Source organism: Falco punctatus (assembly GCF_963210335.1).
Source record: "Falco punctatus genome assembly, chromosome: 2".
Lineage (NCBI taxonomy): Eukaryota > Metazoa > Chordata > Aves > Falconiformes > Falconidae > Falco > Falco punctatus.
In genome coordinates, this window is record NC_137581.1 from 34111903 (window position 1) to 34124345 (window position 12443).

The window sequence follows — 12443 nt, forward strand, 5'->3', positions numbered from 1 at the left end:
GGGATGGTTTTAGCCTGTAAGGAAAGAAACCAACAAAATGATGCTATTTCAAGAGACGTGTTTACATGTTGTGTACTCACAGCTCTGAATAGAGCAGTTCTTGTACCTGAGGCTATTGGAAAATGAGCCACAGTGTACCGCAATAATATATTAATTCAATTAAGCCTGCACTGTAGCAAACATGTATCTTGCTGCTGGATTTATCCTGAGAGCTATGCTTGCAATCTGTTTTGTAAAACAAAACAAAACTCAGTTCCAAGAAAGGTCATATCACAGCTCTTTTCTTACTTGTAACTCCATCCATATATATTCTATGTAATTTATGAGAAAAAAAGCGTCGGATCCTTGCTTCTCAGAAGCCCTTTTTCTGTGCTCACCTTTAACTACTGCGAAGGAAGCAAGCTGGTTTTGGCAAAGCGTGTGTGTGCCTGCATGTGTTCCCAGCTGGCCAGGGCTGCACAGCTGTCTGGACCTTTTCTTTAAAATGAGCACGCCAGAACAGCATTGAATCGCTAAGGGTACGTTTTACTAGAACACAAATCAGGAGGTTGCCATTTACTGAAAGAAGACCTGGGTGAGAGATTTAAATCCTCCTTTGCCCTTGTGGATTGGGCTTCTTCGCTCCAGTTTTATGCCTGTCCTAAATTGCAGTAAACTCCATACATTCCCCTGGGCAAACATCTTTCTGTCATGTCTGAAGCTTGGCTGTGAGCGTGCTCACATCCCTCTCTCCCAGGGAGCGTCTCCCAGGCTGCAGTCCTATGTTAACTTAAGTCAATCCAAGCCAGTGCTGCTCTGTTCCTGTCCCCTCCTTTGCTGGGGCGCAAATCCTCATCCAGCCTCACAGTTTGGGGAGCTAAGCTGCCCAAAAGCAACCTCACACTCATTAGGTTTTGGCCCCTCCTGGTCCTTGACTTGACTTCCAGGGGGATCAAAGGACCAAGAGGAGCCGCACTTGAGGGCTGGTAACCGTAGCACTTCTTTTCCACAGCATGGCAGGATCTCACCTTGCTTTTTGGGAGGCCCTGCTTGACACAGAATGCATCAGCCAGAACGAGGTAAACAGCCACTTCTTGCCTGCTGCCTCACCACATGTTTTTTTAATCACAAATAGCATAGTAAACTGTCAGCAAAGGAACCAGGAAACAGATAACGTCTGTTAAACACAAGTATACATACTTGGGCGCATGCATGGGTGCATGCATGGGCACACACGGAGAATAATAAGCAGCTAGCTGAGGAGGGAGCAGGCAGGACACGACGTTCCCAGGTGAACACCTCTACGTGCCTGCAATAGTTTGCTCAGATCATTTCAGCCTCACCTTGCCCATAGCCAGTTTGTACGTTCCTGCCTTGGGCAAGAATGTGGGGGGGGGAGGGGCAACTGTTGGGTCAACCTCTGGTGTTTCATCTAGGAGCTACAGCACTTCCCGTTACTCAGACTGTCAAACTGAGTTTAAACCCAGCCTTTTTGAGAGAAAAGGTTGGTCTGTTATTTGCCAAGAGCCAAAATTATATACCCAAATAGCAAAGTGTGGTCTGTTCTCATGAACTCAGTATGGCAGAGCTGATACCAGGACACCCGGTGGGAGAGGTCCATGAAGTGCTGGGAAGGAGCTCATTACGAAGGAATCGACCTTCTTTTTACACAGGAGAATGACAGCATTTTGCTTTACATAATTAGGTTGTTGATTTAAAAGTGATACCAAATACAAAACTGCTCAGCAAAGGACGTGCAGGGTTTCATAATTAAGAGCCTACCCTGAAGATCTGTGGACATTTCTAACATTACATAAGAATCACATTTGCTGCGCTGTATATTTTCTGCTTCATTAAACCATTGCTTTATTTAGTTCCTCTGATTTGAATAATCTTTAGTATTTAAAAAAAATATGCCAGGACGCACGCACCCTCTCTTTGTATGTGGTTCACATTCTGGATTTATTCCTGTATTCATTAGGAAATATGCTGAACATTAGTCTCAAAAATTGTGGGTTTTTTCCAGGAAGGAGAATGGTTTGAGGAAGACAGAAACACCAACTAAATATTTACCAGGAAAGAGAGATTCTGAAGCATTATTGGTGATAAGAAATAGGTTTCTAAGAGAAAGCATGTATCAGACTGGAAGCTTTATATGAGGCTGAGTAGCAAATACTAGAAATGGAAGAGCTGAGGACAACAGGAATGGGGAAAGCCAACAGAGCAGAAAGAAATGGGATTGCATGGGGACTAGATTATATAAAGATTTCCTAAGGGAAGGAAGTCTGGGTTATGTGAGGCTGTCATAAAATGGTCTTACCTTGGGTGAAATAATTTATAGTATGTGGCATGTTTGCTGTTTTGCAGAGGGAGATGTCACCTTTAAAAGTGTTGTTGCAGCTGCTGTGGCTTTCTTTTACCCTTGATATATTTTTAAGCAAATTAGTGATAAGGAAACAAATAAAAAGAGCTTTGTTGATAAAGAATGCCATTTCTGCAGTCTCCAGGACCTCACGTACACCAAATAAAGTGGTCTTCAAAAGGAAATAAAAGACAGAAAAAAATTAAGGAATAGGGCTCCCTTTTACCAAGTGATTATGTGGGATTTAGGGATGGTGAACCCGGCAGGGACCTAGAGGCAGTACTTGAATAAAAGAAAACAGAAAGGCAAAATACTGCACAAGGGCTCCCTGTCAGCTAAAGAGAGGTCTGTGCCAGCCAGTGAGGGGAAATACAGACATGTTCATATTGAGGAATTGCCAGCTCAGGTCTCTCCGGGCTCAGGATCTGTGAACTGTGCTCTGTTACTTGGTGTAGACAGTTTAAATCCACTTTTGTCCTGCTCATGAATTCTCCCTGGGGTGACTGCCACATCCACAACACAAAGGGCAGGGCAGGACCTTGCCATAACTCAGCTTGTCTTCGTTTTCATAGAACAGCAGTAAAACTTGCACATAAAACAAAGGCCTTCCCAATATTACATTATTTGTTCAACAAGATATTTGAACTATTACAACTCTACATGTCATTTTTGCAGCATCTTTCACGGAAGAATGATGTGCACATGATCTCCTTTGAAAACGTACAGAGACTCTTGGAATTCACTTCCCTACATACTTTCAGCAATGACTTTGATCTGTTATGCACAAAAATAAGGAGTGCTGATTTTAAAAAAAGAAGGGTTGTAATACTTTTTTTTTTTTTTCAGAGCAGTATGAGGTCACTAAAAAGATCCATCAAACATAGGAGCTACTCTCAAACAATGCACTTCTTGTTTGTCAGACTCAAGAGGATGAAAATTGCTGCTTTAAAAAAACACGTACACAATGTGAGAGGGCAAGGTCTTGATCTTAGCCATCACCACTCTGCAATTGGTGGGGTGATGTGAAAAACAGACTATGGAAATAAGTAACTGCTCTTTAATTTCAATATTTAACAATTCTTTCCCATGTTTTCATGTCGGTGAGAGATTGCAAGTTATTCCCTTAAGCAGCTCATAAACAGAAGCAGGGAACAGTGTTTGGGTTTTCTTGTTGAAAGGAAATTGCCTTTGATCTGTCTCATGTCATTGTGACCCAAGGGGCATTTGTGACTAACAGATGACTGATGAAGTTTCTTTCTTGCAGTACGATATTGTTGGACATTCAGGAGATGGCTTTGACATCGCCTTGGTTGAGAGTGACAGAGTTCCTAAGAACAATAAGCAAAGACTAGAGGTTCTAAAGGTAAATCCTACTGATAAATGATGCTGGATAATTAAGGATTTTGTGACTGCAAAGATGAAATTGTAGGTGGGTCACAGAATGCAAAACATAAGGAGAGTAAAATAGATGAAAGACAAGAAAGCAAAACCTGTGTATTTGCATAAAACTGAAACAGGACCTTTCAGAGACATGGGAGAAAACAAATTATGCCAAAATTGTAAAAGCTAGATATGCTTTTTTCTGGACAGCTGTGTCATAAATTTTGACTACCTGGCAAAGGATATAGGAAGTTTCAAGCATTATACAGTGATTTAGGTAGCTCTACCTAAATCATATGGTGATACTATTAGTGCGTAAGTGACTAATTTAAACTGTAGAGGGATCCCAGGTCAGTGATTTAGCCTGGTACCTTCAAGAAGTAATGTGTCACAGTAGCAGTGGGAAAATGTGTCAATGCTAGACTAAAAATGTGTTAAATCACAATTGCAAAGTGAGTGTATTCACCAAGTTTTTATTGTAATAGGATGAAGAAAAATTGAATATATTTTAGGATTTACCTGGTTGGCAGCTTGATAGGTTAGAGCTGTGTATTTGAGCTTCTTCCAAAAATTATTTTTAAAAGATGGGAAGCTATTTGTGTTAGAAGGACTGGATTTTCTCATGTCTAAAACTCCTTGCCTTCTGCATAGGGAACAGCTTCTTCAATGAAAACAGTGTATTTATTTCGTAACAGCTCAGACAAAATGTTTCTACATTTTTAAAACTTGCTGTCACTCTCAGGAGTTGGATATTTGGTAATAGTTGTGACACTACTAGGGTTTGGAAGTCTAATGCAAATTATAAACAGGCAGGAGCTGGTCACAGTATTTAGGAAACTAAGCCCTTTTTCTTCCTTAAATACATAGAAGTGTAGCTAGTCAAACTGGAGCTGATCAAAGTATTTTACCTTCCCTGTAGCCCAGTCTAATTACATCCATGCATGTGTTTTGATTGTTTGACCCACTGTGTTTTTAAGTGATGCCTATCTTAAAATATGACATATTATATACAGAAATCTGCCTCTTCTGAAGTATCTAGAGCACTGTCCACATTTCAGAAGCATCCCCTAATACAGCATAACTGAATATTTACTCCCTCCTGCGCCAGCTGAAATGAATGTTTACTCCTGAAGTTATCTTACATATTTCCATTTGTTTATGCTGTGTACACAGATCATGCATGCCCATGCTCAGTTCTGCATGAGTGGAGACCATACCTTGGAAGGGACAGAGCATGCCATTCGTCACATTGCCAAGGAAGAGGCTGACGAGTATTTTGTTATTGTCTTGAGTGATGCAAATCTTGAGCGATATGGTATTCAGCCATCAAGGTTTGCCCAGGTCTTGACCACCAATGCTCAAGTTAATGCTTTTGCCATATTTATAGGATCCTTAGGAGACCAGGCAGATAGGTAAGTATATTTGGTTTATGCCTAATGTAGCTTTCTTCGTTTCCATTCATCATAAATATAAACTAAGCTTTTATTGCAGTGAAGTTAGGTATAGTTGCCCGTGCTGGTGTTCTGCATAAGGTTTTGATCATAGTGTCATAAAATCACAGAATGGTTTGGGTTGGAAGGGACCTTTAAAGATCATCTAGTCCAACTGCCCTCCCATGGGCAGGGACATCTTTTCAATAGATCAGGTTTCTCAAAGCCCTGTCTAACCTGACCTTGAACACTTCCAGTGATGGGGCAACCTGTTCCCATTGTATCTCACCACCCTCATTGTAAAAGATTGCTTCCTTATGTTCAATCTAAATCTACCCTCTTTCAGTTTAAAACTGATGCCCCAGGTTCTGTCACTACATGCCCTTGGTAACAAGTCTCCCTCCATCCTTCTTATGAGCCCCCTTTATGTACTGAAAGGCCTCAGTAAGGTCTCCTTGGACCTTTCTTTTCTCCAGACTGAACAACCCCAACTCTCTCAGCCTTTCTTCATAGGAGAGGTGTTCCAGCCCTCTGAGCATTTTCAGGGCCCTTCTCTGGACTCAGTCTGACAGGTCAATGTCTTTCTTGTGCTGGGCACCCCGGAGCTGGACACAGTTCTCCGGGTGGGGTCTCACCAGAGTGGAGCAGACGGGGAGAATCACCTCCCTCGACCTGCTGGCTGCGCTTCTTTTTATGCAGCCCAGGACACAGTTGGCTTTCTGGGCTGCAGGTGCAGATTGCTGGCTCATGTCCAGCTTTTCATCCTTTTTTTATTCTTCTTTTCAATTATCTACTAGTAAGGAGCAGTAGCTTCTGCCTTGTGTCAGGGAGGAAACTGGTTTCTGGGTCCGTGCAGACAACCCTTATGGCCAGCTAGTGCAGAGCATTCTGTGCATCCAAAAGGAGAACCTGAAGCCATCGTCCCACTGGAGGATGTGTGCTGTCCCTGTAAGCAACACCACTCCGCAGTCATGACGGAGTCATGGTGCCTTTGCCGTTGTCCAGTATGCGGTTTGAATGTGTGGACCTAAGAAAAGAGATTAAAGTAAGAGAAGCTGAAGTTTAATGGTCTTCAAAACTGCCAAAAATTTGACTCGGGTACTCCCCTTGTGTTAGAGACATAAATTCTTTGGAGTCTGAGCCAATATGCCTATGTTTAGTGCTGCTACATAATTTCACTTCAAATTGTTTGGGCACAGGGGAAAAGAAGGAAATTGTGTCCCAGGTGTCCTTCAGTTCCACATCCAGTACATGCGGCAAAAAGCTGGTATAGCCACAAAAAAGCCTTTTCTGCTTCTGTTCAAGTCTTCAACTAGAGCAGAATGAGAGAAGGCCCAAAGGAAATTGACCCTCGGTACATAGTTTTAGTCAGTAAAGAGTTGAAAGATACATCTGCACAGCCACCATTAGTCACGTCTGCAGGTCTGTACATCAGAGCTGCGTTATGCATGAGAAGAGAATCCATTCTGAAAGATAATAATTAGAAAAGTCCTTTTACTTCTGCTAGGAATAAAAAAATGAAAAGGCATTGGCCATATCCTGCTATGTAAGAGGAGATCTTGTAATTGCCTAGTTCACTGGGTATGGAAAATGCACACAATGCTGTCACTGAAATGCATTTCTGTGTACGTGGAAGCACAGAATTAGACAAAGCCTTCCTGTAACTGCTGTGGGGGAAGAAGAAGGGAATTCTCTGTTGCAGCTTTTTTGAAAACTCACTTTAAAAGTGAGACTTAACAGCATTGGAGAAATGGTGTGGCATATAATTTCCTTTAAAAAGGAGTGAAAAAATGAATTCTAAGCCTGCTGACTGGACATGAGGGAGATGGGGTTTGTAACATGCACCTTGTTTAGCTTTTTTAAGGGGCTGGGGGTGGGGAGTGGGGTTTAGCAGTGAATAAAAATGTGTCAGGCTAGTATTGGCAGAAAAATATCTTTCCATCTAATCTGCTGTGATCTCAAAAAGGAAGTACAAAGAGCACATTTATAATCACTGGAGGTGTTGAACTGAAAGAGCGGTGGGTTTGTGTTAATCTGTTTAGAGTAAGTAAATATCTTCATTTCCAGAGTAAATCTCTAGCTGCCCTCAGAAAACCAGTTGTGGTAATACCTCATGGGGTCACTGGTACCTTGAACAAAATGGAATTTTTTACATGTCTGAAAGAGGGCGTGAATAGAAATCTCTAGAAACACTTTAATTGTCCTGCTGGAAGGACCTCTGTGACTTAGCTGCCCTCAGTGTTTCCTCCCGCTGCTGCTTTCCCAAGCCTTTAATTGCATGGTGAAGCAACGTGAACAGCATGGATTGGGAAGGTATTCAAAAGGAAAAACATCCGTTCTTAAGGAACCCTGGCTTGTGGTAGGGAAGATAATTTGAAATGGTAATTGTGTCTTGTCCCTCATTCTGCTCCGTAGGCTGCAGAGGACACTACCAGCAGGTCGGTCTTTTATTGCCATGGATACCAAAGAGATCCCCCAGATTTTGCAGCAGATCTTCACATCTACCATGTTGTCAAGTGCCTAAGCATCACTGATGCCACGGTGTGTGAATTCAAAGAAGAAACCCACTGCAGCTGGAGATGCAAACCCTAAAACAGAGGATAAACACAGTTATTAATAAAATGCATACTGTTCTCTAATCAGCAAAGCTATCCAAAACTGCACAACAGTTTGGCCTGTAAAATTTCACCCAAAAATCTCTCAACCAACTTAGCGCGTTCAAAGAATTGCAGCAGGGCAGAGGTAAACGGCAGGATGGCAGCAGAGTGAATGTTTTTCCGGAGGGACAAATAAATAAAGGACAGCTTGTGATCATTCCTCTGCCTGCCATGTTGCCAGTACTACAAGTGTCATCTCTCCCTGTTTTATTAAACACAGTTCACTGGGATTTGATAATGTTATGCACGGCAGAGCCAGGCAATCTGTTTCAGTGTCTTGCGTGTGTATATTTGAGTGGGTAGTAGCGTCCATCTCATTTAAACAGGACTGCTCTCGTCAGGCAGGAAACCCTTCCTTCCTCTGCTGTTGCTTTCTTGTCCTGATGGGCATTGGGGCTTCACTGCTGGATGCTGGAAACAATGGAGCAGTTCGGAAACACTGACCGTCACGTGTAAACATTCGTTATCTGATCAGGCACAGCGCTCAGAGTTGTCAGATCTAGAGAAAGTGGCTGTTACGAAGGAAAACAAAACAAAAATAGATTTATTCAGTTCCGCCTGTGAAAAGTAAGGGGAAAGGGTCAAAATGGTCTTAAGAACCCAACAGCCACCGTTTCCAAGGAGGGAATTACTGCCACGTTTCCTTTGCATGACTGATGAAGCTGTGCCGCTGCACTGTTGCCCAGAATCCCTGGGATGGCCTCGGTACATGCAGGTGCCTTTTTGATTGGAAAACAAAAAAGTTGCTAATGCTTTGCTAGAGCTCCTTCCTGATCTGTTTTGCTTGGGTCTTCTGAGGATGAAACTGGAAGAGAGATCTAGGCATGAGAAAATAAGTTCTTTTTTATAAAGGAAGAGGAAAAAAATCTATTTTTATTTTAGCAAGATATCTGTGTTGGGGTATATTTAATATCTAGGATAGTTATAAAGACTTATTTTATAATTCAGTTGGCTGGTGTTTGGCTTGTCCCATAAGGCAGTAACTCCTCTTTATTTACTAAAGAATAGATACCTTGTGCTGCACCAGGAACATTGGAATACTTGATGAATTGAATGTATGATTTAATTAAGCTGGCGTGAGGGGCGTGCATCATCATTGATTCTCTGCTGATATTAATTTGAGAGTAACTGAACAGAAAAAAGTCAGGGGAGGGTACTTATAGAAATCTGAAGGAGGAATTGCAATATTCCACATCTGATATTTCTCTTAATCCCACAGTTGCTCAAACTGCACTGTGAGCAGTATCCTTGGAGGGGATAAAGATCAATTTGATCCCGTTAAATACAACCATCGGTGTTTGAAAGGGTCCAGTTTCTAGTGGTCGTTCTCTACTCCATCGGTCCTGCAGCAAAAATTGTTACCAGACCATTAAAAATGTCACATATTTAGGATGTGTTTCAAAGCCTGGCCAGCTTTGAAGCTCTTTAGGGCAAGAGAGGACGGAAGATATTTTTCAAAGGCTTGTTGGTATTGTTATGATAACTATATATGTGAAAACAAAGAGGTTGAAGATGCAATTCCTGTTTGGAGAGAAGGGAATTGGGAGGAGAAGGTTGAGAAGGTTATCCCTGGCTGGGACAAATGCATGTACATGCACATACACACAGATGCGGCTACTGAGGGGAAGTACTCTTCAAAATATAAATATCTTGGTCCTGTAAACATACGATGAGATACTAAATGCAATAAAGAACTGGCATATTCATAAATCTGAAATGAAATGGTTTTTTTACATGGAAATTGCTTCAGCATCTCTGCTTTTATTGCCAGCAGTCCTTCAAAAAAGAATAATTTTATTACAGTTAATTAGCAAATGTGCCATACACTTTCTAGATTGAGTGGATAAACTTTCTCACCTCAGATTCACATGCAGTATAATACTGTTATCTGTATTGTATAAAAATAGGGTTATTTAAGAGAAGCTAAGGTAAATCCAACTTTAAACCTTTTGTTTTATTATCCCTGCACATTATATTTCATGTCATGCTATTTAAAGTTACCTTCCTGTAGTGTTTGGCTTTATTCTTTGTTTCAGGAGATGTCTGTTGTGTTTCAGTTCACATTCCATGGGCCCACAGGACACGTTGATGTCTGGGGCCCGGCTCGGCCGGGAGGGCGGCTGGCAGGGGGTAGAAGCAGTTCCCAGTGGACTTTGAGAGAAGGGGAGAATAAATGAATGAAACATTCTTGGGGTTTTTTTTCAGTTCAGAAGGAGGGGGTTTGGGTTTTGCTTTTAACAATGCTTCATTGCAGAGCATATTTGACCTGACAGCGTCTCTCTAAATTTTAACAATTTAGGGCAAAATTTTCCTGGGGCCGTGCATCGCTCACCTGCTTTTAATGCCTGCCGCTACCCCAGGGAAATCAAAGCCACAGCTGTGCTTTTCCCTGTCTCACAAGGACTGGCGGTGTTATCTCACAGCTCAGAAATTCAGCAAACATTCTTCTTTCATGTTGCTGGGACTTGCAGAGCTTCTTAATATGCATTTATTTTTAATTAGTAAAATACTTAAGAGTAACGTGGCTTTGTTTAACTAACAGCAGCACCAGCGACTGCTCTCATTGCAATGCATGTGCCAGTGCTGTTTGTCACTCATTCCCTCGGAAAGCCTTTAAGGTATTTTTCATCTCTTCTCACAGTTTGTTAAGGCAATTTCACACTCATCATTTTTTATGAAAAGGCATGTTTGGGTGAGTGAATAGAGCTGCCGGTTGGAGCGGGTCCTGACCTATCACTAATGCTTTAATAGCATTAGTCACATCAGCAGTAGTGATTTTAACTACCTCTTATAATGCAGATTTTGGTCTAGTTCTGTTTACATATGGAATGTGTTCGTACTCACTAGCCAGTTAGTAACAGTGTGCAGTCATTCTGGATTATTATTTAACTGAGGTGCAAGAATAATACAGAAAGCCCAGGCAGATGTCATTTCAGTCAGAGCAATGCACGTTCAACATTTAGAGGCATAAGCAGCTTCACACAACTATGGGTAAAAGTGATGGGCTAGCACAAAGTGCAAGGAGAGTAGGAAGGACTTTTGAATCTTTGAATCCAGCAGTCTTCCCCCCCCCCCCCCCCCGCCCTGCTACTTTCCTTTACCAACACTAGGTGTCAAACATTAAGTGCAAATCTCATGCTACAGCTTTTCTATTAGCCTGATAAAATTAAGACTAAAGATCCTAGTCACTGATCAGATATACTGATGTAATATTTGAGCAGACAAGCATTCAACAGGAGATCTAGATTCTGTATTATATGTGCAAAATCAAGCCAAAAAAAAGAACCCTGATGCCTGGTTGAGAGTACAGGTAAGAGATGCAAGAATACCAGAGGTTTTCTTTAGCTATACAGTTACGATTATATTTTTGTTAATTATTAGAAAACAAGTATTAAAATAATTTGGACAATTAATTAAAAAAAACAAGAAGTTGTGCTGTGTTGGCTATTGCACATAATTGTGTTCATTAATAAGCAATATTCCTATAAAAATGAGAATGTACAAGGTATTTATTGAGAAATAAAAATACAATTCCCAACCATGTATCGAATCCAGAAATCTGATTTGAAAACATAATTGTTGTACAGAACCTCTAGATTAGAACAGGTGCTGGGTTAGTTAGTGCTTTAATTGCTACTGTCTTAGTGAAAATAGGTAAAGCTCTTCAGTGTCTGCCGTAAATGTAAGGGAAGTTGTTGTTCAGCTCCTAGGTAGTTCTGCTTTGGGGGAAAACATCGATTTTGGCCCCATCTTTAACAAAACACAAAGAACAATTTGCATTTTGTCATTTACTGTTCTTTCTGCCAGCATCTGGGGAGAGCAAACCAGACTCTGTTCTGACAATGAACCTTTTAGCGAAGCAAGGTCAGCATTTCTCGCTCTCAGCCCCTCTGTCTGCTGTGTACTAACAGCATTCAACACGTGGAAGCATCTTACATGGTCCATTACATGTGGAAGACATTTTACCTGATATAATAGTTGTCCAGCAGTCCCTGAATATCACACAAGGTAAGCTGCTTGCTTTAACCCTGGCCTGGTGCCCTGGGTGTTACAGTTGGTGAATGATAGATACTGATGCCCAAAGCATTTGAGTGTTTTGGAACAGCCCAGTGAAGTCAAGAGCCTCCCATATCGGTTGAATTAAAATGCCTCCCACACCATATGGGACTGTGCCACTAGGGATATTTTATCCAAAATGGTCTTGGTGTAGCTGTTTGATGTGCCCATGCTTTTTGATGGGAATGCTGGTGATCTCTAACTCGGGAACGTGTGATTGTTCAACAACCGTTTGTAGCGAACACATTCTCCCAGAAAAGAAGTATGCTTGCAAAGCAAATGGTTCAGCTGAAGGATTTAATCTTCTAGGAGACAGGCTTTACACCAGACATTTTAATCCTTAGAACCAGAAAAGTTCTGTCTTCAGCTGTTTTAGAAAGTCCTTTTGCAAAATTGCTGCACAAATACAACTGTTATCAGTGGTTTATTTCTCAGTATGCACATTGCTGCAGGGCAATGCACAGTATCTATTCTGGACCAGCAATCCTGAGAAAGAGGAAAACTAAGTTGTTCTCTGATACTGCAAGCATTGAAAGATTTTTTGTATTGTTCAGCCTTCAAACAGGTTAAAAAACCCAA

The 12443-nt window shown here is 41.4% G+C and overlaps 1 protein-coding gene across 1 annotated transcript in view; it reads left to right on the forward strand.

The window, feature by feature from the left end:
- VWA8 (von Willebrand factor A domain containing 8) overlaps positions 1-11351 on the forward strand; it is a gene marked incomplete at its 5' end in the record, with an annotated part of 184294 nt that extends 172943 nt beyond the window's left edge. Inside the window, 3 exons of the mRNA XM_080376822.1 lie at positions 3606-3704; positions 4895-5133; positions 7567-11351. Coding sequence (XP_080232948.1) covers positions 3606-3704; positions 4895-5133; positions 7567-7675 — 447 coding nt within the window. The 3' untranslated portion in view covers positions 7676-11351. The remainder of the gene's footprint in view (positions 1-3605; positions 3705-4894; positions 5134-7566) is intronic.
- Between the last annotated feature and the right edge of the window lie 1092 nt (positions 11352-12443).